We start from the raw sequence: 27041 nt of genomic DNA, 5'->3' as shown, positions 1-27041 counted from the left end.
GGTGCCAATAATGCACAATAAACTCCAATCCCCACAATACCATTGCAAGGCGCACCAACAAATACACTTCCGGGTGCTCAACCTGGTCCATGCTAGCAGCTTTCGTTTGGGTTCACCACAACATACTTCTGTTGCTTGTTATTCTGTTCTGGTGGTGAGTAAACTCAGGAAAACAAAGCATGTTTTATTGTTTTCTTGCGTGTGCAATTAGGGAACCACGATTTAAAATATGCTCAAACATTTCATTCAGTGTAGCCTTGGATCAAGACTCATGTATTTGATCGAGTGATCGAGTCTGACTTTTGCTTGCAATGCATATGATACGTAACAAGCTCAGTGTAATACACTGTTGTGTGCTTTACTTGAAATTTAGTACCAACGCTAACATAATTGTGCCATTACCATAGCTACTGAGATTGTTTCTGATTAGTTAGTAAAGATTGTTATGGAATTAGCTTGGATGTATTTAGTCGTAGAAAAGTAAAAACTTCTTACCCGTAAGTTTTTTAGGTTTGGTTTTTGCGTATATCAAATTTTGTTAGTCACACAAGCACTAAATTCGTCACGTATAGGGATTGTGGGGTTTGTGTCTTGCTCATGGGCACATTCATTGTAGTTCCTTATTAGTGAGGGTTGAACAAGTGATGCTCTGGTGTGTGTTTGTGTGCATAATAGGCCTACATAATAGCAGCTGTCACTGCTGATTTACTGACGTGTGTTCTGCTGTGGAAAGTGCCAGGTTTAACAAACTGATCCAAATATCACAACACCACCCATGGTTCCCTTTTCATTCTAAAACCGTACTTTGGGGTCAACAGAATACACCCACAGGTCATGGCCACTTTAAGCTTCAAAGCTCTAACTCTGACTAATAGACTATAACCCTTCAAATACTGTGTGTTCATGAAGGAAATTTATCAGTCATTGAGATTTGGAACAGCGGGATCTTGTTTTGACCATACCACTTGAATGTCATCCACTTTAACCCCCTATTCTGGGGAAATGTTGCCCCGAACAGCAGATCTACAAGCTCACTGTCAGCACGACACGTTATGAGCTTGTGTAGATACGGCTATTTTGGCGTTTACGGGGAAAAAACGGTCAAGTTGCAGCTGACTAACTCGGGTCCGTTTTTTATTTGCCATTGTTTTTAATGTTTAATGTTTTTTTCCAGTTGTAGAAACGGCCTCAGGTCTTTTATAATGATTCACTGTCTGATGATTTGTCTACTTTGTTTCTTTTCTATTATGATAGGTTGTGTGTGGCGTAGCGGGGGCAGGGCCACGTGATGGTGGCAGGCGGCATGTTGCCATTGGTCCTTGGCACCGTGGGTGTCCTGCTGCTCTACCGCATGCTCGTCCGTCTCCGGGCGGGAGCCGCTATCCAGGATGCTGTGGTGGTCATCACGGGAGCCAGCTCTGGCCTAGGGAAAGGTTAGGCCTCATTCATACACTACACATGATAGGGCTGGGCTGTTAGCCGGAAATATATCAAAGCCGACATTCAGAACGAATTACTGACTTAATCTTGGATCATGTTGTAGATTACTAGATTCTATTGATCGAATAATCGAGAAGCAGTTTTTAAATTTTTATTGATGTGACATGCCATCTGGAGAGAGAGAGGCAACCCGGGGTGGAGAGGGTTTGCAGCCCAAACCACCTGTAAAGGTTTCAAAATCAAAGGCAGAATGAGAGGTTTGATGACACCGACGACACAACGCACAGAAGTAATTTCTGGTCAGACGCAGGAGGAGCCTGGCCCGGAGGCAACACACAGTGCCCAGAGCCTCATAGTGTCACCAACACCTGCTAACGACTCACCTGCCACCCTAAGACCCCAAGAGACAGTGGGGGCGGTAGCATGCCACTTGGACACAGGCCGGGGTCTGATCAGCATCGGCTGGGTTGCCTGGAGCAGGGAGTCTGTTGCAAGACCCGAAACACAGCAGTGACTCCAGGAAACAACACTGATTATTAGTAGATGTTTCATCATTTAGTTGATGCAATTGATTTGAAGTAGGGATGGGTCCAATTAATCGTTAATAGGACCCGAAATCGATTATTAAATTAATCTATTTTTTTAATGGAAATATTATCTGTTAGAAAGGCAATATTGTCATCCTAACAGGACAGGGCTATAGGCCTACCAAAGTGTGCCTGGGATGTGTGTGTAGTTACCAACTCCATCATTTAGCTGGGGACCACCTGGAACCTATTTTTTAATTTGTTATTTGAAAAGTAACAGTTTTGGTCTTTTGGACATTGATATTTCCACCCGACAGAGACGATTTGCCACCTTCGACAAACACAGCACTAGTTCTACACAGAGCCTACTGTGCAGGAAGTGACAACGATAGGCAGCAGCACTAATATTCCCTGTGGAGTAAGAGGTGTGTGTGTGGTTGCAGATTGTGGATATTAAGAGGTGTGTGTGTGTGTGTGTGGTTGCAGAGTGTGCACGGGTCTTCCACGCTGCAGGAGCGCGACTGGTGCTCTGTGGACGAGACGCCACTCGGCTACAGGCAGTGGTCCAGGAGCTTACAGAAAGCTTGTCGGACATGCAGCGACAGGTGCATACACACACACGCACACAGCATACACACACACACAACCACAATACTAAAAGATTCAGATGCTTGGTAATGATCTAAAATGTGTTAAACGGATAGTTCACCCAAATAAAATCGATTACTCACCGCATGGTTCCCTATGGAGACAGTCTCCTTTGTGCGAGATGTAACTGTAATAATTTTCTGTATACTCCTAATCGTTGTTCAGTCTTAAATATAATGCATTAATTATTATTAGTTTTGGCTACGTTTATGCACCTGCTTGTCATTCATACATTAAAATGTCCGTTATTTTGATCAGGTGTCCAATAAAATCATTCCGGGCGTGTGTGTGCATGCTTGCATGTGTTTCCTCGTAGACACACACCCCCTGTGTTGTGACCTTTGACCTGGCTGACACTGACACAGTGGAGAGCGCAGCAGAAGAGGTTTTGAGGTGTTATGGCCAGGTGGACGTCCTCATAAATAATGCCGGCATCAGTTACCGGGGCAACATCCTCGACACGCACCTATCGGTGCAGCGGAACGTCATGGACACAAATTACTTTGGGCCAGTCGCTCTTACACAAGGTTAGTCTACTCTAGAAGACAGGGTGCACACATGGAAGACAGGGTGCTCTCTCGCTGTCCTGGGTTTGACGAGACAAGCTTTCTCTGTGGCTGTGTTCTGCCCCCCTCCCACCACCACACAGCCATGGAGCAAGCTTGTCTCATCAAAACCACGTGACTCCCATTGAAGATGAATTGCGAGCTGCTCTGCCAGAGGACAGAGAGAGAGCACCGTGTCTTTTATGCGTGAGTGACGCCTAGAGCTAATTTTTCTCATTGTTTTTGTCATCCTGGAAATCCAGCATTGGTAATCCCGGCTTGAAAGGTATAGGTGTTGCATTCCACAGCGAGTCCCCAGGTTAGATTCCCGAGCTCGGAGGACCTTTGCTGTATGTCTCTCACCGACTCTCTCGCCCCGTTTTCGTCTTTGTCTATTCACTGTTTATTATCAATAAAGGCAGTTTTTCCACATTCTCATTGTTCTTTCCTTCCCCTGTAGCCATCCTTCCCTCTATGGTTCGCCGTCGCAGTGGCCATATTGTGGTCATCAGCAGTGTTCAGGGGAAAATAGCTATTCCTTACAGATCAGCTTGTGAGTACTTCTCACACTTTCAAGATTTTTCAGAAATAGCAGATGTACAAGCTCACTGTGAGCTCTCCCTCCCAAAAATAATGAACACCGTTTCGGCCGTGTAAGGCTTCATCTAAACGGGCGAAACGTTGTTGATCATTTTTTGTTAAATAAATGGAGACGGGAGAGCAGTATATCGTGTTCCCCTGTTCACCTATGATTTGTATCTATCAATGCTAACTATGCTCTTTTCCACTTTGGCTAGATGCTGCCTCCAAGCATGCCACCCAGGCCTACTTTGACTGCTTAAGAGCAGAGGTAGAGCGCTATGGGATCCCAGTGACTGTCATCAGCCCTGGTTACATCCGAACCAACCTGTCTGTCAATGCTGTCACAGGGGACGGCTCCAAGTATGGAGGTAAGAGAATGGAACATAGAAGAATATGGCTATTATGATGCTACAGTCAGTACAGTGTGACACACACACACACACACGTATTTCTGGATCTGATGGTGTAACGGTAACCTCTTGAACTCCTTGCCCTGCACTGGTTTCAGTTTTAGACAAGACCACGGCGTCGGGCCGAGACCCCAGCGACGTGGCCAGGGCTGTTCTGAAGGCCGTCCGTCAGAGGAGCAAAGACGTCCTGTTGGCCGAGACGCTACCCACCCTCGCCGTCTACCTCCGCACGTTGTGGCCCGCGCTCTTCTTCAAGCTCATGTCCTCACGCGCTCGCAAGGAAGAAAAACCTAAAGCTGAATGAAACACGGAGGTACGGCAAGCGGTCGAAGGGGCATGTGTTTATTTTCAGTTTATTACAGGGGTCTTCAACGTTTTTCAGGCCAAGGAACCCTTAGTTGAGAGGGAGATGAAGCAGGGACCCCCACTACTACATATGGCATAGAATTGTGTTGCAGATTAAAAAATTGGCTTCATAGACTTGTTCGACAGCACTATCATGTTGGATTCATGTTGTGTATTTTCAGACATTTAACCACTAAACCATCAATACTTCGTAAAACTGACCTTTCACTTGTACTTTTTTCCCCTTCTACACCAAACCCCTTTGCCAAAAATAGCAGATATACAAGCTAGCAATGCGAGGTGTTGTGAGCTTGTAGATATGCTATATTCGACTAATGTTCCCCTCAGAATAGGGATGCTAGAGTTCAAGACAAGTGGTTAATGACAATGTCAAAATCTCACAGAAAAGTTGGCGGCCACCGTGTAACTCTGAGGACTCCCCTGTTGAAGACCCCTTTTGTATAGGGTATGGTAGAGTGAGAACGCAAGAGAGAGAGAAGCTTCACAGAGCTTGTGGGTCCAAGTAATGACTTTTGGAAAGCCGTATCATAGAGGTTATACAGATCACAGACCACAGCAGCGGAATCGGCACAGTTGGCGCCAATGGATTTTAAAGGTGGGCCTAACTGAAAAGGGACAGCCCACTACCAGAACATTGGCGGTTATGGAATATCACTGACATCCACAGAAATGGGAACAATACTTAGGAATATTGGCGTTAACGGAGTGTTGGACAGTACAAAGCCTTCTTTCAGTCACCATTACAATTTCCATTCCAAGAGTGGTGAAATATTACATTTTACATTCATAGACTTACTAGTCTTTCATCATTGAGTTCATGAGAGAGATTCCTGTTAACTAACATGAGTGTCTCTTTCAGACAAACTTCAGAACTAAATATTGAAATGTGTGCTAAATGTTGCAGTGTCTGTTAACTGTTTGAACAAAAAAAGCTTTACAGTAGTGTTCAGTGTTTGTTCAGAAGACTAAATTCTGGTTATGACATGTGGTATTTCTTGTAGTTGGTTGCCTAGGACTATGGAGTTGTACCTTGTGACATCATAACTTCTTTTTCAGCCATGGGGAATAATAGTTAATGCTAATTAAAGCATTTGAATGTCATTTAACCATTTTTTTTTAAACCAGGAAAGTGTCTGTCATTTTAGATTTTACACCCAATCTCTTTGCATAAAATAGCCAACCCACAAACTCACAATTCAGCACAGCGTGACGTGGTTTGAGCAAGTAGATCTGCTATTTTTACCAAATGTTTGCCTAAGCCGAGAATTGGGTGGGCGCTAGGGTTCAAGCGGTTAAAATAAATTGTCACAGCCAATTTGTTTTGCAATATTTGCTAGTTTTATCACAAACAAAATTGTCTTACTATAATGGTTGTAGATTTAGCCTACCTGGAAACGAGATGGCACTCTCTTTGATAAATGACAGCACCACCTGTTGTGGAATCAAGTTTGCTTACGAATGTTGTAGCATTTATCATGCGAAAAGCATTAGGCATCTTTGTACTTGCAGTAAGTGCTGGAACTTTCACAACAATAGAAATTCCTGGAAAAAGTCAAACAACACAGTATTCTGAAACTGTTGGAAGTGTAACAATGTCCTAGAGGCAGAGTCATTTCGGCACACCTAAATGGTCTTTATAGTTGGGCTGCCACACGATTGCTTCAGTTTCACAAATATTCCAAAATGTTTAAACATTTAAAAAGAATGGTGAAACATTTTGGAATATAAAACCATACCATTTTGAATAGGGTAGTATAAAATATGGTTAAAGCAGTTCTGATTGATGCTATATTAGTTAATTTAGTTGGACTCCCTGTAACTCCTGCAGGCACCCCCTAGGGGTCCCCAGAAGCCCACTTTATGGGGTTTGTATGGTTTGTATGATTTTAGTTTAGCTGTGTGGTGTGATCATGAACGGGACAGTCACTACTAGTATCCATAACTTTCTTTATACACAGAATAAAAACACAGCTTACAAACAAACTTTACACATCAGGTTTTTGTTTTTTAGATGTCATCTTAATATTAACTTAAACACCATTTTGCAAATGTTATCAATAAATAGTCCAAATAAGAATTCACATTGTAAAAGAAAAAGCACAGCCAATACTGGTATTGTGACTGCACAAATCAACTCTTCAGCAGAAACTAAAAACCATTGCAAGACAGAACCTGCTATAATACATGAATGACTTAGAAGCACGAATCCCATTGCTTTTTCTAATGTGAGGAATACAATGTTTATTATCCACAGAATATATCACTAGATTCTACATTATGCAGTCACTTCATGTGACTGTGTAATGTAAAAAAAAAAATCCTATTAAATCTTTGAAAAGCACCACAGAGCTTGAAGGTGACATGTGTGAAATCCCGTTTGTGGCATGTTAAGACAATCCCCCTCCCTAAAAAGAAATACACACTCCGTCTGAGAGGAAGTTTACATACATTATGCTGAGATGAGATGTTGCTTAGAATACTGCCATTTGCAATGCTGGTAAATTGAAATCGTCCAGAGAAAATCTGCATACTTGAACACCTTGTGCGTATATATACACGATATGTCAAGGTGCAAATGTAAGGGGAAATGGAGTCCACTGTAAAAGTACTGGTTATTTAAAAGTAAAGTACATGTCATTGTCCTCACGCCAAACTCAAAACCCAAAGCACACGTTAAAGCAACAGTCCAGGATCACTTGGCAAGCTTTCTGTAAATACAAAGTTTGTGTCTGAGAAATTAGCAATAGCTTCCTGTTAAACTTAGCAACATTTGTGCCAACCTGCAGACACTATTGTGCACAACTAATGAGGCTCTAATTAGGGATCATTCTATATAGTTTGAGTGTTTTAACATGGTCTTAGTGTTTGTTTATATATTGTCATTTTCTGGAATACAATGACATTTTGTATTTTCCTACAGGTTTCCAACAAATAGCTTGTAAGAGAAAACACCAATGAGCTAGCAGGAGCCACATACCTTATCTTTTCAGTGACTGCTGAATAAAACCCTATCTAAAAAGAAATGCAGAAAAATAACCCTCTATTACTGCTATTGTTGTGCCTATCAACGTTAGGCTGAAAAATAATGCAATACGATAGAAGGTATGAGACTCCACAGCCACATTCAAGTTAAGTAATGAAATGGTGCTTTTTTGTGATAGGGCTGAGAAGCTTGCAACTCACTGGTCAGTGCACCAACTAGCTGAGTGACCAGCCAGCCTAGGTGCTGACATTTCTTAACCCATTAAAACCTGGAAGGCATCTGTCATTTTAGCTATATCTATATATAGTATGATGGAGTGTCACGATAAAAACAAAGCCGATATACAAGCTCATATTGTGGTACAAAGTGACACGCTATGAGCTTGTAGATCTAGTTTGAGGCGACATTAGCCTAGCCCATTACACCACTACATCTTTGACGTGTAGAAGTTGTCTCCTAGAGCTTTTGGGGTGTTCTTTTATATATTTGTAACTCAAATCTTTGCCTCTGGGGGTCCCTGGAACAAAATAGGGGGGGGGGTCCTTGGCTCCTTGCCATGAAAAGCACCACTGATATAGCAACATACGTTTTTCAGAAAACTTGATTTAAATTAGAAGTTTGTAGAATCGGCCTTGGGTTTTATTGGGTTATGAACTCAACCGTAGAAGACAGGATCACAAACACTAGAATAAACTTTAGATTTGTAAGACGCTCCACTCCAATATGAAGACTTTTATGGTAACAAGGGTCACCTTCACACCCCTTGTCCTATGGCTTATTCATTTTTGACTGTAGTAAGAATTACATGGTGCCTCCGAGCGCACAGGCATGTGGGGTAGTTTTCTTTAACCACTTAAACCCTATAAAATAGTGAAAAAGCCGATCTACAAGCTCACAACATGTTGCACTGTGAGCTGGTCTAAACTGCACATTTTCGCTGATGCCCTAAAAACGGAGGACAAAAGCACAAAGACAGAAGATCAAGCAGGGACAGGACCAGACATTTCCTTTTAGATATGGCATAGGTTTCTTTCTGTACATGAGGTTGTGTTTTGTAAACGGTATTTATTTTATATAAGTGTTTAGTTGAAGAGAATTTCACAGGAAAAAATTAAAAAAAAATCAATGAAACCGACAAAAGGTTGTTTACTTTGAACAACGTTGTGTTTCTTCTATCTACACCATGGTCAGAGTTCACCGTTATATTATTGCACTTTTAACAAACGGGTCAGGGGGGATGGCTTCACTTTTTGTCACAACCTTGTTCCTTCCAAAAGGCAGGAGAAACTAAAGGGGAGGGTGCGGCAGCTTGGCAATAGTCCAGAGATATGGCGAGGCTTCTCATCGCGGTTGGCGGTGGATTGGAACATCATATGGCAGCTGCCAGTTGTGTGAGCTCCATCCAGGCGGCTGTGGTGGGTTCTCTACCTCAGGGAGGGGGGGGTGGAGGGCTCCGTCACTGCCAGCTCCTGCGCCAGGTCATTGAAGCGTGCGATGTAGTCAACGCTGCTCTCGCTCATCATACAGGCCAGCTGATTATCCATCTGTGGGCAAAGGCGACCAGACGACAAAGTATTACTCCTTTGGATGACCTTTTATGGGTCACGACTTGAGTAAAATCAATTTGCGTTTCCTACGGTAAAAAATTAAAAGGATGTCCCTTACTTCTGCTACATCTGGAAGGCCGCGGGACTGAAAGGAATCATGGGAGTTGCAGTCCAGAAGGCTGGGGCCCAGCAGGGCCGTGCCACTGGAGGGACCAGAGGGGATGAGGGAGGACCGCTTGCCCTTATCCGGAGACACCAGGCTGGCTGGAAGGAGGACAAACACACCATATAATACGCATGAATAAAAATGAACCAGAGCACTGTTTCACCAACCTGTGATCCAGAAATTGTCATTTTCTTTGCTATTCAAAAAATAGATATACAAGCTCACCGAGCGTCACTTTGTGCCTTTACATTTGCTGTTGTTTGAACGTGTTCAAAAAATGTTTAATCATTTTGGCCCAGTGGCCAAATACATATCATTTTGGGGGTCCTTGGCATGGAAAAAGAGTTAGAACTACTAATTTAGAAGGCCTTTGTAGAATCGGCCTCAGGTCCTAAACAGGTTAAATCAAATGTGTGTGTTTAAGAGACGAACAGACTCACAGAGAAGGCATCCCAGAGAGGAGTCAGACGAGTCGTTGGGGTACCACTGAGGGTCGTGGCTGGGCGAGGGGATCCATCCCCGCGTGGGGCTGACTGGAGGAGAGGACGCCAACAGTTTGGAGCCGTCATTGCTGCTCAGCTTGGCTGGAGACAGAGACGCCTCCTCACCTGCAATGGAACACGGTGAAATATTATGCAGGCGTTAAAGACCAGTGGTTCTGGCTTAGTATGCATTGGACCACAGACTCCCATATTTAACTCTGACAGTGTACAAATGGGATGGTTTTAAACAGTCTTGGGAGTTGCATACCTGTAGTGGTCCAATTGGTTCCTAACCATTAATCCTTTAGCTGGAAGCCCCCTGGAACCCCCTCAAGGACCCCTTTGGGTCACCCAAACCCACTTTGATTGTCTAAATAAGTGGTTCTCAAAGTGCTAGCCTAGTACTGAAATATTACCAGCCAGCAACCTTTTTTAATTTTTATGTAAGAAGCCATTGAGCCTTGCATCCAATAGAGCTGAGCCTGCCAAGATCAGATTGAGTCTTACTCAGTGCTTGTTTGTGTACATTCCCTTTTAAGACATTTGAAATATTTGCGCAATTTGCCAAGTTAAATATTTTCCGCTCTGCTTCATTCCGGCGTCATGTTAAATATCAGCATGAGAAATGGGGCAGGTGAGTTTAAGGTTGCATGCTAAAAAAACAAACACCTGTCCTGTTTGTCTTCTATTGTCTCCTCTGTAGTGCTGTAGTCAGAGAGAGTCCCATGCAGCAAGTGAGGACTTAATTTTTCAGACCAAAAGCTATATACAAGCTTTTGAACGTTTATGCAAATCTTTAAATATATATTTGTTTTTAAAGCGAAATATATTAACTCAAATCTATGCTTCTACTTTTGGTACTTAAAGCTCACAGCATATATTACCAATACTTTTGTAGGTTTACTCAAGTCAATTTGGAATACCCGACTTTTGCTTGCAACAGCGTATTGATACTTTTACTTAAGTAAAAATGTGAGTACTTTTTCCACCACTGAATACAGGCCACACACAACCCACCACACACACACACACACACACACACACCATAGTGGGCAGAGTTGATAGCCAGCTCAATGATGGAGTCACTGATGTGTGTTTGGGGTTCTCCAGGGGCCAGTGCATCTTCGGGGGGACCGGGCAGAGAGATGTCCAGGAGAGACGCTACGCTGGGTGGAGAGAGCAGGGACTCGCCAGGGCTAGGTGGAGGAGACGACCCGTTCTGGGAAAGACATCAGGTTGAACGTCATAATTTGTATCGTTGTAGAATTTCAGTACCAGCCCGATTCAATTTCATACAGTTACACATTCACAGAGGTACAGCAGGAAGCTCACTTTCAGCTGTATATACAAATGTATGTATAAAATCTCACGGCTGATTTTGGGGGGTAATCAGTGCAGTTTCCAAATCACAAACACCCCCCCCCCCCCAATCCACAGGGAATATCAGTGGCAGCTGTTGCATATCATTATCACTTCCTGCACAGTAGGGTCTGTGTAGAATTACTGCTGTGTTTGTCGAAGGTGTCATATTGTCTCCGTCGGGTGGAAACCTCAATGTCCACAACTGTTACTTTTCAGGATTCAAATAAAATAAAATAAATAGCAAAAGTAGCAGATCTACAAGCTCAAAACGTGTTGCTTTGCGCTGCGTTTTGCGCTTGGGATCTGCTACTTTTGATGCTCTTGTGCGATCAACATCTCCTGATGTAAACAAGTCTTAGTACTTTTCTGGTCTCATCCTCTTAGCAGTCTTTTGCAGGTTTTTTTTTCTTCAGCTTATTTTATATAGGGACAGACAGTAGGCTGACAGGAAATGGGGGAGTGACATGCAGTAAAGGCCGACGGGATCGGGAGTCGAACCCGCGGCACACTGCCAGACTTGGACTACCGGCCAAGGTGCCTAGACAGCTGAGCCACGGCCCAGGCCTCTTTTGCGGTTTTTGTATTGACTTTCGTTTGAAATGTACCCATTCTACATACTGTGAATACAATTTTCAATCAATCGCTGTAGTATGATCAAGTAGGCCAGTAGGGCGTTCATTTACGAAAATCTTTGAAAAACACAAAAGGTTAGAACATGGAGATATGTGTGTGTGTTCTCTGACCTCAGGTGCACCGTGCTGGAGGAGTGGTGGGTGTGGTTGGGTGTGGACGGGTGGTGCAGGCTCCATCAGAGTGGAGCCTCCTCCCAGCTCCTGACGGGGACTACCAGGGATGATGCCCGCAGACTTGGCTGCCAGGTCGATGGCACCTGAAATGGTAGGGGAAAAAAACATGGTTCCTTGGTACTGTAATTCAGCCATTCTCAACCTGCGGTGGGCATGTGAGGATATTGTGGGCCCCCAAATAATAATTTAATATAACATTGATATTTAAAAATAAATGTAAGAAAAAAGAAGATTTCTTGGTATTTTGTCTTTAAAACCTTGGGGAAATGAGTTTAAACATTGTTAGAAAAAGATAACTGTATATGTACTAGAGAGCTGGCTGGTGGTTGCAGAGCCCGGGGAGGTTTTGGAAAGCAGGGGCCGAGAGGAGGGGGTCAGCCGGGTCTGAATGGGCCGGAAGGAGCCTGTTCCTGAGAGAGAGCGAGAGAAAGAGAGAGAGCTTAGTGGAGTTCTTCCTGGAGAGGAGGGGGATTCACAATACATACACAAACAAGCAGGCTTATTCAATCTATGCATTATCTCGGTGGTTCTCAAAGGTCCCCTCAGGGCCACTAAAGCTTGTTAAAAGTAAAAATTATTAATTATTGTAAAAAGGTACGTGAAAGAAATAAAATATCTGCAGGAAAACAAACAATAAGAACCACTGATATATAGCATTTATAGATTTCACCATAGCCTATAGAGGGGTACAAACTAGCCATGATAAATGTTGAATACGGTATCCTTTTCAATGTGTTACCTGTTGCAGAGGAGTTGGAGAGGATGGAGAAGGAGCAGACGTGCTGAGGGGTGTCTCCCGTGGTGCGGGGGACCAGCGTGCGCTGGAGAGAACAACAAGAAGTTTGGAAACAAGAAGAAGTACATCTCCATTGTTCCACAACACCGGCTACAACAACTGTAAGTTAACACTTAAACGCTAAATAGAATCTCATGCCTGAAAAATAAATACCCGTTAGGCATAATCTGCGCTAGTGCTGCACTCAATAAACAATTAGCACAATATGTAGAATTATGATGTTTTGGTAGCTATACAGCCAAACCAGGTTTTATGAACCTTGATCACATCAAGTACTCTTAAACTTAAAATAACAAATAAACTAAAATAGGCCTAGTTTAGACGACACATCGCACTGTTATGTGTCATCAAGGACAAGTCAAGGACCACGTCATTTTAGAACCCCAATTTCCCTGAAACTGAACACGGCTTGATGTCATTGCAACAAAAACACTGCAGAACGCACAGCATCCTTTAGTTGTGGTAATAATTTATTCATAGTAGATAAAGGTGCTTTTGCACATCTATTTACCAGGACATGTGCGTAGGAGAGAACAGTCAACCTTTTTCACTCGCTAAACTTTTATCTAATGAAGAATAATGAAGAACTGACGATCATGTTATCACCCGATACCTGATGGTTTCATGGGTTCAGCGAGCTCCCGTCTTACCTGAACTACAAGTGGCTTCCGTAGTTGTCTGCTCCGGGACTTTCTCTGTTTGGAAAGGAAAAGATCTGACTGCATCTAAAGAGAAAATTACAAAGAACAAGAAGACAAAATGTAAACCTTCACTGTATTTAATACCGGTAATCAAAAGCTTGTGATGGAATCAAGAGGCCCGAGTGAAGTCGAGGACCACATGTGACGGTAGCAGGACAAACGCAAGAGTGCACTGACTGCACGATTACGTGCACCAAGCGTTCACAAAGCTTTCATCCCAAAATAATCACATTTGAACTGGGGACCCACTCCCTGACAAGCACTTGGAATTGTAGGCATTATTACATTATACTTTGACTCTGTTCCACAGATGAATAGTGAAAATAGCCGAACTACAAGCACGCCTCGCAGTGTGTGCACACTACGAGGCAGTGTGTGCTGGTAGATCGGCTATTTTCACAATGCTTGCCTCTTTCTTACCGTTTGTTTGGGGTAATATTTGACAATTTGGTATTACATTTTCCTTAAAAGTACTACTACTTTAGAAATGTGCAGACACCCTGCATACACGTATACTAGGGTGGGGGGCACCCCCGTTTTGGGAACCACTGGCTTACACTGATGGAGTCGAGCTGCTGTTTGAAGGCCAGCTCGGCCTCTTTGTTTGGGGAAAACATCCTGGAGTGACGAGAGCTGTTGGGAGGCAGCGTGGTGGGGATGGCGAACACCCCGCCCTCTGTGTCCCCAGCTGGCACGGAGCCCAGCAGGGCGCGGGGCAGGTTGCGGCCACCTAGGGGTAGAGACGGGACAAATATGTGTCACAAATATACACCGCGCTGAAATTATTATATCCTCGCTGTCGGGCCAGAAACCTCCTATCTCCATATTCTAACTTTTGTGGCTTGTCTTGTCTCGCAAATTAACACTCTAATTGATCACACAAAAATATTCCGCAGTGCGTTTTGAGGTTATGGATTCTCTACTTTTGAATCAACAAAAGTACAAGTTTTGGACATGGATGAGGTTTCCACCCGACAGACGATATTCTTTAGTAGTAGAAGTAACTAGACTTTCACAGACAACTGGATTCGCGTTGCTAATTTCAAATCTAGAGACATACACATTTTACAGCAGCCGTTCTCACTTCTTACTGCCATGTCAAGGACCCCAGAAATTGATATACTTTATATTTGGCCGCGAGGTTGCAGCCTTAAACTTTGAGAACCACCGTTTTAGAGGCAGTGTGTGTGAGAGAGAGAAAAGAAACGTTACCTGAAGATGCTGCTCCTGGGAGGAGCACCTTGGCGCCGCGGGCAGAGGCCTGCTGCCGGCCACAGCTGGGACTGCGGACCCCCGGAGTGGGTCCCTTCCCTGGAGGGGTGAGGGCCTGGGACTGTTCCTCCTGGGTGGGCTTCAGTGGTGACGTGGCTGTGGAGCACAACTCCGGAACCTGGGGGAGAAAAAGACAAGACGGAAAATGTCACTTAAACGTTTTTTTTCAAAAATAGCAGATGTACAAGCTTGAAGCGCAGCACCAAGTGAAGCTCTGTCTGTGAGCATGTAGATCTGTTATTTTGAGGACCATTATTCTAAACCACTGTTCTAAATAAGAGTTTTGTGAAAATACACATATAGAGCTAAAAATCTAAAATGACAGGTGCTTTCCTGGTTTTAATGGGTTCAAGAGTGGCGTGCGCTGTGAGTGAGAGAGAGACTTTGTCCATACCAGGGGTTTGGGGTTGACTTCGGTGGACACCAGCCTCAGCAGGCAGCGTAGGACGCGGTGGTGATGGTGGGGGTGTGTGGCGGCGCTGGAGGAGGCGGGGGGCCGTGGCTGCTGTCCGTTCTCCTGGGAGGGGAGAGGTGACGGGGACGGCAGAGGAGGGGCTACGGCAGGGGTCTGCCACTCATACTCCAGCTGCAGCTTGCTGGGTTTGCCCAGCATCAGGTAGAGCTCGGCCAGGGTGACGTCCGAGCCCTGCGATGCACTCCAGCCCTCCTCCCGGATCTGCTGCTCGGCTGAGCGGGCGCCGCTGCCACCGCCTAGGGCTGTCAAGTCACCATCATGACGATTGAATTGCCATACTAAACACGTAATTGGTGATTTAATTGTTGTTTTGGGTATTGTATAATTCGTTGCTGTCGGGCAGATATTTTAACATTGTGTTAAAAGATATGATGTAAAATGCCCATATAATTCAATCCTACCGCCGCTCTGCTGCGGAGTGGCCTCCTCTGAGCCGCTCCCTGGAGGAAGAGGAGGAGGAGGAGAGCGGTTGACCTCAGGCGAGGAGGTGGAGACGATGATGGCGGTGAGCTCCTCTCTGCACTGATCAGACAACGAGCCCTGCTCTGGCGCCGTACCGCCTCCGCCTTGAAGACCATTATGACATTTTAACAAGACAATTAATTGTCATGCAAATAGAATTATACATACCGGACCGGTACATTATATGAATACAATATTTACATTTTTGTTTGGCTTTTTTAGTCTTTGAAGTTGGACAGGGCAGAACTTAAATATACAAAGAAATGACTGAAATGTTGAATGAAATAATTTATAAAAAGAAAAAAAGTGGAAATAGCCAATCCACAAGCTCACAAAACGTCGGTTGTGAACGTGTACAGTAGATCGGCTTTTTTTTCTTGTTTGGAAAACTTTTCCCCAACATGGAAAACGATTCTGACGATCTCAAATAATTGCGCTTAGGCGATTATGTTAATAAATGCCACAGGCCTACCAGCACCAGCCTCTGCTCCGCTGCATGCCTTCAGGCCTTCCGGCGTGCCCGTCCCGCCGCTGCCCTCCGCCGTGGAGGCCAGCCGGAGCTGCAGACCCTCCGCCGTGGAGGCCAGCCGGAGCTGCAGACCCTCCGCCGTGGAGGCCAGGCTCAGCTGCACAACGGAGGGAAGCACAAGGTTCTGCTGCTCCTCGTCCGGCGCAGGGTCACAGGAGGCCAGGAGGAGGAGGGGCTCGGCTCGACGGGCCTCACCCGAGGCGAGGCCTGTCACACAAATAATTAGCGATTAACGATTTATAACATAAATAATACGTATTTTTGGGGCAATTGAACACTGGAATATGGAATAAACACTTCTGACATATTTAATAATTTGATGCTGAAAAGAAAAAAAGAAAAAAGCAGATATACAAGCTCGCAACGTTCACAAATTGACGTGCTGTAAGCCTGCTGATCCACCATACTGCTATTTTTTGGAAAATGACACTTTTAAACATGGAAACGACTATGAGTATGACGACTATGCAAAAAAAAATATATTGCGATTACCTCAAATAATTGCGATTAGGCGATTATGTTAATAATTGTAACAGGCCTACCCGAGCTGTTGCTGCCGCCGCGTCCGGATTTGGCTCCGCCCCCGGCCCGGTGCGGCAGAGGAGGAGGAGTAGCAGCGTGCTGATGGATCCCCAGGATCTGGTGGGCGCCGGCGGGCAGCTCCTTGGAGCCGGGTCGGCTCTTGCCGCTCTCCTGCCAGTGCACGGTGCAGGAGGCCTTGGAGTGGACCACGCGCGCCACGCCGGGCAGCGTGGTCACAGTGCTGCTCTCCGACGGATAGAGGACGAGCTCCTCCTCCTGCTGCTGCTGGAGGACTTTGACGGGAGAGGAGGCTGCGCTGCCGGACGCCTCCAGAGCCTCTCTCTCCTGCAGACTCTTCATCTGGGGAGGCCTCGGTGTCAAGGTGTTAACGTTAATCATTGTGACAGGTGCGCAACCATGTGGCCATTCAACGCACCACCCGGTCACCCACAGACATGCCGCTGGGTCTCCGCAGCGTTATTTTTGCAGACTTTAAACACGCACGACTTGCTCATGAAAAAGGATACAATGCGCTCGTCATGGAAAGCCCACTTCTGTTTCAGGTACTCAATGAGGCTGGACACTTTTCTGTGGAGCTCCACCATCATCCTGTGTTGACGAGACCACAGCAGTTTATTTTGATTTGTTTTGGGACCAACACAATAACCTACTGCGGTACGATTGCATGGGATAAAAGCTGGGGGTCTCCTGCTGTCCATTGAAGGCAGTGAAATCATTATTTTAGCCAAAAGATGGCGATGACTATCGCTGAAACTCACCTGAGCCTGTCATCAAGTGAGGTGTTTAGCCCCGCCCAGAAAACAAAAGGGCAGAAACAGGGGCATTTCCTATTTACGGGCTCTTTAAGGCTCAAGTGGCTTGTTGCCAACTGGCAGGTGTTACCTGAGGCGAGGGTTGTGGGCCAGACTCTGAACACGGGCCCAGGAGTGGTTACTGCGTGGCTGGAGCTCCACAGCCACCTTCAGAGGGAGACGCACAGGTTTCTGGTCCTCCTCATCACTCACTCCTGTGGGGGAAGAAAGCACAGAGTTGAGACACAGTCACAGGCTTCCACTCTGGAGAAAAGCAATTCATGATTACACTCTTGTTGATTGACTCTTGACTCGACCAAAGAAATAAATACATTTTCAACAGAAGGAAGTGTCAAGTGAAATGTCACTTTTGTGAGGGTGGTGAGCCGATTTAAAAGAGCAATGACATGAGATTGCTTTGAGGGCATACTGGAATCAGATTTCTTAAATATAGTTTGAACAGCAAAATTCTATTCGAACTACATTCATAGGTGGTTTGAATTGCAATTAAAATCTGAGTAAACCTTGTATCAAGACATAGGTGGTCACGGGTGCAGTGCAGTAATGGATGAATATCAAAATGGGGCTGGACGAAACAGTTGCCCATTTTATGAGCATTATAGCCAAGCATCGTCACCACAGCAATGCCAGTCTGGAGTGGATACACAAATACAATCTGATCATTTGCTAATCGTTGCTGTTGGTCAGAAATGATTGGCAAATGATCAGGTCGTATTTGTGTATATTCATTTTCCCCCCGTAAATGAACGCCCTACTTGATCATACTACAGCGTCACAAAAAGCATCAAAAGTAGTAGGGTTGCAAAATCGTGGGATACAAATTTAAAGAAAAAGAAGTAGCAGCAGAGAGTAGAAGCTAGAAACTTTTGAACTTGTAGATCTGCTACTTTTGCATTTTAATCCTAGCCCCCTCGATAGGAGGGTGGGCCCCAATTAAAAAATCTTGTCCCCCTACCCAAGAATCCTATCATCGGACCGGCTCTTTTCAGTAATTCTTAAAAGTTAATATTTATTTTCCCTAATACATGGAATTTCTTTGATTTTTTTTTTTTTAAATGTAAGGCATCTATGAAATTATTTTGAACATTAGAAATTGTTTTTTATTAAAAAAATAACAAAATAGGACATTTTTACTTGTAAAGACTGTTCGCGACCAACTGTTTGGGAAACAGAAGGTGTGTAGACGGATAGAACTGCCGTCAACATCATCATCACCTCCTCAGGCCAGTTACCATGGCAACACAGCCTCTCCCTGCCAACATGCTGCCATGTTTGCCACCAGAAACCCCGCCTCCACAATCCCTGCTCCTCACCTTCTTGATTGGAAGCATCGCAATTCGCAAACACCCTGATGTTTACTGTGTGTTAATGTGAGTGCAGTACTAACCGTCAGGATCACAGAGTTTCTTCAGAGCACGGCACATGGGTGCCTTGATCCGTAGGTTCCTGCCTTTGGAGCGCACCGTGGTAGCCCTGGTTCCAAAACACAAACACAGCAAAACACTTTAGAGCACTGGTTCCTCCAAACAGTGGGTCGGGTCGGATTGGGACCCAATTGTGGGTCACGGACCAAATTTTGTGGGTCGCGAGTGAATATCCCCCTCTTTTGTAATACATTGAAAAGAAATTCAAACCATTCTTCAAAAATAATTTCATGAATACAATTTAAACAATCAATTCCAAATTCCACAAATGTGACTTTTAAGTGGAAGTGAAAATAGCCGATCTACAAGTTCACAACGTGGTGTGAAGTGACACTGTAGATCTGCTGTTTTTGTACATTTTTGTGAAAAACTTGAAAACTGTGAGAACTATCGATTTCGAAAGCATTTTGTAGAATCGGCCTCCAGAACCCCAACCCCAACGTCTGTGATGTATTATTGTCTTGTGACTGACTTACCCCTGCTGGATGAGCTCGTTGAGCTTCGCCACGTTCTTATCATCCATTACTGTCAGGAGAGAGAACAAACACAGGCCGTTTTAGAACATCGCCCCCCTCAGGAGCCCGACCTGCACGGCAGGAGCAACTGTCCCCCATGAGCAACGCATAACCGATTTAATCACTTCCCCCGTGTCCCCTGAACACTTTGCACACAAACAACCGCTGAACAGTGTTGCCAAGTCGGGCTCATTTACCACTACTTTTGGTGGGTGGGTGGGGGGTCAAATGTGTGTGTAGTGTTATAATAAATAACCAAAACACAAATTATTATAGACCTACATAGTAATTACAATTATATAGGAATCTATTACTTTTTATTAGGACTATCTGGACATATTGTAGGACTTGTATTGGCTTATTTCTCTCCCGAGAGTTGTCAACACAACAGTGCCTCTGAAGAAAGCCATGCATTCAGATGCGTGGGGGCTTTACTCACGTCCTCCGACCTTCTTGCGGAGCTCGGCGTAGCAGATGAGTCCGTACAGCTCCTGAGAGGATTTCTTCAGCACTCGAGAGTACACTGAGGTTTAAAACGGTGCAAAGAGTTACTTACAACGCTGCCTTATTACTAGCTGGTGATGCAAAAATAACTTTGGTATGCGCTGTTAAGATAACCGTAGTAGCAGCGGCTGGCTGCTAGCACTTAATAGTGGCGAGAGCAACATGTGCTTATTTAGTGAAGTCACCGCCACTGGCTGCATAAACAACAAATAGAGGGGTTTGAGGATTTATGAATTACTGACCAAGAATTTATATACAAGCTCACAAAATATTCAAGTACATTTTTAATACTGTACTTGCAACAGAGAATTTCTACATCTTTCTACAGCATTGATACTTTTACTTAGGTTAAACATGTGAGTACTTCTTCCATCACACACAGGCTCACCGTTGGCAAAGTCGATGTGTTTGGAGATTTTGTGCCAGGTGCGGTAGTAGAAATGGCGAACTTGCTCCTTGTTCTTTACCATGTTGACCGGCTTGCCCCTCTTCTTGTACTTCATAGCTATATTGTTCTGAATAGCCTCGAAATCTTTCCCATGCTGAAGACAGGAGAGGGTAAGAAGTGAGATATCTGAACAAACACAATTTCTACCCGACTAATATGCATCTTGTGATGATACAAGCTGGGGTCTTCTACACAGTTACATTTCATTATAATAATATATAATAATTAGGGCCGGGACTAATTGCGATTAATTTAGATTAATTAACTACAGAAGAATTAATCGCAATTAACCACAGATAAATTAATCGCAGCTTTTTTTTCAACGCGGAACCTTTCTCACTGGGCGCTTTTCTATAGTACTGAAAACTGGAAATAATAAAAAGTCACCCCATTTTGTGTTGCCTAGAACTGGATGTCTGACAAAAAACAGTAACATTATGAAGTAAGTACAGCTTTGTGATGTCACTGAGATGTACTTGTTACTGTTACTAAATTTTTTTCAGACCTCCAGTTCTAGGCAACACAGAATGGGGTGACTTTTTATTATTATTTCCACAACAGGTATATTAATGACAGTAAAATGTTGAAAATGAGTGGTATCCTGTAGTCACTATTCATTGATTCACTGGGATACCAAAAAACATTAAAAAAAAGGTTTCTCGCTGTTCTCGGGTTGAATATATGTGATTAAAATGCGATTAATCTAGATTAATTAATCGCAAAGCCTCTGATTAATTAGATTAATTTTTTTAATCGAGTCCCAGCTCTAATAATAATTAATTGTTTTGTACTCCCTTAATGCTATATCTTAACGTCTCAATGCTTAATGTTTCACGTAAAGCACTTCGGAGTACCTTGTTGTTGAAATGTGCTATACGAATAAACTTAAAAGTGTGAATACTGACCCCAAAAGGGTCCATTTTGTTTGTGTAGTGCACACATACTGCACTGCATCATAATATATCGACGCTTGCTTTACCTCATAGAGCCCCTCAAAGAAGCTGTTTTTATCCTCTGCACTCCAGGACTCCCATTGGCGACGGGCCCTCTTCTGGTTCCCAGCGTGCTCCTCCTTGTCAGTGGGGCCTTGGCCCCTGGAAGCCTTGGACACGCCCCCGGTGGAACCCGTCACAGAACCCGACTGACCTGCACCTCCTTGGCAAGAAGTGCCATTCTCGGACCCTGTGGCATACGAGCAAGAGAAAGCAACAATCAACCTAGGGGTACAACGGGTAATCGATTATTTAAACAATATATAGTAAACAAATTGAGTTTCTTTCCAAATGTGACACATTGTGAGCTTTTAGATCGTTAAGAAAATAATCAATAGTTGCAAACCTAAAGCCAATCAACCACAGGAAACCCTGGCAGAGGAAAAACACAAGTTAAAATTCCAATGTGAAAACAAGAGGAAAACTGTCATGCTGTGTGGCTCACGGTGTATGAGAATGCTACGCATACAAAGTCCATATAGTGGTGTTGGCCCTTGGTAGAATAAACAAGAAGGTGGCCGCACACACTGGTAGCCAAAGTTATCAATATTTTATTTTAAGAAAAATAAACCAATGTTTGGGCAGGTAACTGCCTTCTTCAGTGTACACAGTATGCAAACTAAGAAAGTGGAGCTCTGTGTGCCGGTTTTGGGGGAGAGATTCAAATACAAATCCACAAAAAACATTACAATTACAGTGCACACAACAAACAAAAAGATGTTACATGCAGCGTTTCTCCTGCTGTAAGCTGTGAGAAAGAAGCTGGAAAACAGCCAGGTCAATACCATACAGGAGGGCCAAGAATACCCAAACACAGCACAATGCCAGGGGACATGAACACAATCAGACGGCCTTTGTGGAAATGATGCCCTATACTGGATGCAAGTAGGACTGAACTCCTCATCCCCAATCTTGACAATTGTTTGGTCTACATGCATCTGTTTGGCCTCAGCATTTTTTGATTAACCAACCAGTTTCTCTCTCACCAGTGCACCACCGCCACCAAATGTTTACATCTAGTCTCAGCCAACTCAACTTTAGCTATAAAGCACTTTTAGCAAAACAAAGTTTTAAAGATCAACAAGAGGCAGGTGAAAACAGAGCAGACATTGACAATGTGTGTCTGAGTAATGCACCAGGGAAACACCAGGCCAGTCTGCTGGCCTGAACAATAAATGAAAGACCAGTGCGACTGCAAGGAGTTAAATGCCCCCTCCTAACTAAGCAGGCTAATCATAACAGATCTACACTGAAACCCCAACATTCTTAAAGAAAGGAGCGGTTAGGACTGGGAGGTCTAAAAAGACCTGTTTATTTAAGGACACTGAGCTTTTTCCAGCTACTGGGCTGTAGACTTGCCAGGGTCTTGTCAGGATCTCTAACGAGATGACATTGGGCAGTTGTATGAATCTTTAGTTGAATCGTAATCATTCAAGACTATGGTATGAAAACCCAGAGGAGGACCGTTCATGATTAAGACAGGATTTATTTAGCTCATTAATGGGAAAACGTTGTGATTATAAGGGCACTTTTAAAAAGGCATTGATGTGTTTAAGAAGCCAGTCCGTTTTCATATGGGATCTTCAATCTGGATACACAGTACTGTAGGATCTGATAATCTTGTCAATCCCAAATTGATGAGTTTACCAACTGGTTCACTATTCATGTTCTTTCCCTCTATATTTAAAAATCAGTCAAGTCTAGAAACTCCAAATGATCTCTAGTTTCCATTTGCAATCATATAATAAACATCATCACAAGCTAAAATCGCTTAGCTTCCATCAAAACATGCCATACTAAAAGAACTGCCTATTATTTCTGCACAAATTCTGAACAAAACTGCTCATTTTCATGTGTGTTCAGCCGTAATGCTGTGTAGAATGAGTTATTTGTTTTTGACAGTAGCGGCTGATTTGTACCATTGCACTGACTCAAACTCAAGGCTATATATGTTTGCCAATACTAAATATCTGGAAAAAGACATCGTGACAAAATGTTGATAACAGCTTTTCTAATCGTAAAATATCGTGCAATTAAAATAACACATTTTTGACATACCTGCATCTTTTAAGTATGAAATGTATATATTTTCAGAACAGTTTCCCAAACTGGTCCAATTTGTCAGCTCAGTTAGATTAAAAATGACAGCCAACTTGTGTACTGTATACACATGATGAACCCGGTTCATGTCAAACGTTTGGCGACTATTTCTATTTGGTCACCTCAACAGTAAAAAGTAGACAGTGTATTCTACAAATCATAGTGACAAATTTCTAAGCAATTCTAATTTAAAAACACAGTCTGTTGCTGACATCCTACAATTTAGACGTCTGAGTCCTGTCTCATTACGTAGTGGTCAGATGGGGTTTCAACATGGATTGGCAATTATCTACTCATAACATCATTCAGAAGAAAAATAACTGAAAAATAACCTGCTATCTGTCAGTAGCCAAAATGAGAAATGTACCTCAACTCGATTACAAGCCAGCACTATGTCGGCTAACTAAACAGGTGTTCGGCCACTGAACTTTAACAAATGGCAATTTTACGGGAGAGGGGGGGACCGATGAAGACTCTCCTACTTGCCTTTCGATTTTGCCCCGCCATGTCCATTGATGGCTGAGCCGATGGAATCCTTCCGGATCCGCTTACTCGGAGGTCGAACGCTCGATCGGAGAAAATGATGCTGGTCGTGACTGGGAGGAGTGGGCTCTGCCTGGGTCTGGGTCTGGGGCTGCTGGCTCGGACTGGCTCCCGGTCCGGCCTGGCTGGATGTTGTTGAGGTGGGAAGGACCGGTGCTGAACCCGGAGCTGGTGATGGATTAAGAATTTCCACTCCGTCTCCCTTTGTATTGCGCTCCTCGTTCCCCTGGTCTGCGCTCTCCTCCTCGTCACAACCTTCAGGCTTTCGGGCTGAATTCTTCCGTCCATCGGCACCGATCCCCTCCCGTGAGCCCAGTGTCATGCTGCCAAAGCCCGTTCAAAGAAAATATGTCACATTAAAAGAAGAACATTGTGCAAAATTAACTTCTAAAGACGACGTTCTCTCCCTCTCAACATGGCCGCCGCTGTTTGTTTCAAATCCCCTCTCTGTCCCAACAAAACAACACCAAATATTACAGCTATATCACTGTTTTGCATTTCGGTTTTAATCATCGAGACAGTCGGACAGGCGGCCGTGTATTTGAACTAGTTGTCTTTCAGTTGTTTCTCAAAATATTTGGGTTGAATTTAAATCAAATTCAAATGCGAGCGCCTTTCAGTTTAGCGCCCTGCAGAAACGACAACGAAACCCTTCCCCGCAAGTCGACCTCTAAATAAAGTGTTTCTTTACGGGACTATTTTACCCATTTTCGTTTTCCTCGGTCGCGGACGATGCCTTCTTTCTCTTCACCATGGGTCCGACGGTTTTAATTGGCAATATTTGATCCAATTAATCATAATATAAACACGAACGGTCTGGTCGCTTCTGCCTTGTCGTCTGCGTTCTGCCCTCGACTGAGAGCTGAACTGTGCGCAGTTCAACTGTTCTCTGTCAGCAACAACATTCACCACACATTCAATGTCTCTTTACAACAAAACCTCAGCATGAATTTATGAACATGAATATAACCTCGGTTCAGTGTGGGATTATTAAAACAACGTAAACAGTCGCCCCGATGTCTTTAAAGGGCTGAATAAAGTTTTAATCATATCATACAAGTAGCGTGCTGGTGGACTGTATATAGCCTACTTGTCACTACGTCACCAACGCCTGCAGAAAGATAAGTTGCCATTATAAGTTTATTTGGTGTGAATCCTTATGGAGTTGCAGAGCTTCAAAACAAAACATGTAACAACTAAAATAAATAAATACCACCACCCATTACATATACTCAGGAGAACAAACACCTCAGTAGCAATTGGGGGAATTTAATTTTATCCACCATGTTCTCTGTGTACAGAAACCAATGTTTTGTTGTTAGAAAACAGCAGTAGACCTATACAGCATCAGTATAAACGTGACACATTCATAACTATAATACAACACTTTGTTTTTGGTACATGGTGGTTTGCGACTGATGTCTAAAGCTATTATGGAGCAGGTGAGGGACAGGGAGAAAGTATAGAGATTCATATTGACAACAATTACATGACAAACTTCTTTCTAAAATAGAACACGAGCGTCGTAATCCTCACTACTCCATATTCATTCTTAACACTTAGCCTGCATTAACTGCATTAAATCTATTTTTCACCAAAACATCATCCTTACACCCAGATGCTCACAGACTAACTTGATTTGCCTGTTATAACTTCCACCATTTACTCTCAGAGCCTCTGACAACTAACACAACACTTATCACGCATAGAGATAATGGGATGCATTTCTGTATATGTAACCTTAGCGTAAAAGGTTAATTGTAATTTAAGGTTAATCAAATAGTAATAAATAACACATGTACAATAGGCTCACTACATGTTTACAGCAAATCCTTACATATTCTCTTGTTTTATTTCCTCTAAACAAAAGCGTTCATTCAATAGGTCATAACCACTGAGCCTTAGAACATTTTAAACCTGCAATTAACTGCAATTAGACAATGCACAACTTACATACATGATAATGGCATTATAACGCAAAGACCCATCTCAACCAGAATGCTTGCCTGCTGGCTACTACAAGCGCTGCTCTGTTAGCCGAGGTTAGCTAGCCGCTGTGCCAATCAAAACAAGCACAGAATCCCGTTATTTTCGAGGTGGATCTGTCACTATACGTGAGTCAACACTTTACCTTGGAGCGTTGACTTTTCGATCAGTCGTATGGTCCTGTCCAAACACGAGTTAAAACAGTTGACATGTCTCGTTTTGGCTAAGGCTCGCAGATCCCCGGCGGTGGCTGCGACGACAGGGAGCTCCTCTCTCCCGGCTCCCGCGGCACCACACTTCTTTAGCCCACGCGCTCCAGCACCGCCCACTACGTCTCGAAAACAAAGCATGCGACTGGTCAGATCACACGCCGCGGGGTGGAACCACAGGGCAGATTGACAGGGGAGAAGTCCAATCGTCGGCGAGAGAGGGAATTGCAAACGACCAATTAGATTGTGTTCTTCTTCCTCTTTAATTGTAAGTTGATTTAATTGAAAGAATATCGTCTACTTTGTTCATATCATTTAAACATAAATATATATTTTTTTAACATGTAAAGCTCTCAAGACACATTCGCCGGTGTCGTGCATCGAAAATAGCCGATCTACAAGCTCACAACGCGTCGCGATGCGATGTGTTGTGAGCTTGTAGATCGGCCATCATTGTCACACATTCACGGTTCTTCACGGAGGCCCAATCCGATCGCGTGCTCCAGTGTTATTTAAGTGATTGACTGATAGGGCTTTTGACCAGTCACATGTCACACTGTCACGCGGAAGGTGGGATCAAACGGTCGTTGGCTGCGCTTGCGCACCACGCAAGCAAGAAGTAGTGTTGCCATGTCTGCTTATTAAAAGCTAATTTGGGCTTCTTTTGCTGTAAAGTTGCTTGGTTGGATTCAGTTTTTTGGTGGCTTGTTTGGGAGAAGTTTGGAATAAGACACTGCATCGTCAGGTTGTACGTCTACAACAGCTCAGTTGAAGGCCACCGTCGGTGGCTCAGGGGTAGAGTGGCTGGATGGCAACCGCAAGGTTGCCAGCTCAAACCCGGGCTCCCCCAGAGTCAGTGTCGAAGT

At 43.9% G+C, this 27041-nt stretch overlaps 2 protein-coding genes across 3 annotated transcripts; one reads left to right on the top strand and one right to left on the bottom strand.

The window, feature by feature from the left end:
- The first annotated feature begins 114 nt into the window (after positions 1-114).
- On the top strand, positions 115-9305 carry dhrs7b (dehydrogenase/reductase (SDR family) member 7B). Its single transcript, XM_083780433.1, has 8 exons — positions 115-155; positions 1251-1433; positions 2454-2572; positions 2932-3142; positions 3621-3713; positions 3958-4110; positions 4251-4465; positions 9185-9305. The coding sequence occupies exons 2-7, from the start codon at positions 1289-1291 to the stop codon at positions 4454-4456; spliced, it is 927 nt and encodes a 308-aa protein (XP_083636559.1). The 5' UTR covers positions 115-155; positions 1251-1288; the 3' UTR covers positions 4457-4465; positions 9185-9305.
- cramp1 (cramped chromatin regulator homolog 1) lies at positions 6088-26534 on the bottom strand. Of its 2 annotated transcripts, none has more exons than XM_083780431.1 (23): positions 24685-26098; positions 23924-24303; positions 21325-21527; positions 20286-20439; positions 19833-19916; positions 19355-19403; positions 18842-18927; positions 17525-17648; positions 17149-17230; positions 16642-16981; positions 16043-16306; positions 15510-15674; positions 15028-15350; positions 14574-14751; positions 13919-14091; positions 13311-13385; positions 12604-12685; positions 12173-12274; positions 11802-11947; positions 10741-10915; positions 9655-9822; positions 9167-9312; positions 6088-9045 (listed from the first exon to the last, which is right to left on the bottom strand). In XM_083780431.1, the coding sequence occupies exons 1-23, from the start codon at positions 24732-24734 to the stop codon at positions 8926-8928; spliced, it is 3669 nt and encodes a 1222-aa protein (XP_083636557.1). In that variant the 5' UTR covers positions 24735-26098; the 3' UTR covers positions 6088-8925. The 2 variants fall into 2 exon arrangements, with proteins under 2 accessions (XP_083636557.1, XP_083636558.1); XM_083780432.1 differs by lacking the exon at positions 24685-26098 and adding an exon at positions 26112-26534 and having other exon boundaries at positions 6089-9045.
- Between the last annotated feature and the right edge of the window lie 507 nt (positions 26535-27041).

Source organism: Protomyctophum parallelum (assembly GCF_964188405.1).
Source record: "Protomyctophum parallelum genome assembly, chromosome: 13".
Taxonomy (NCBI): Eukaryota; Metazoa; Chordata; class Actinopteri; order Myctophiformes; family Myctophidae; genus Protomyctophum; species Protomyctophum parallelum.
The sequence above is the reverse complement of the archived record's forward strand: the minus strand, read 5'-3'. Positions and strand labels throughout refer to the sequence as shown.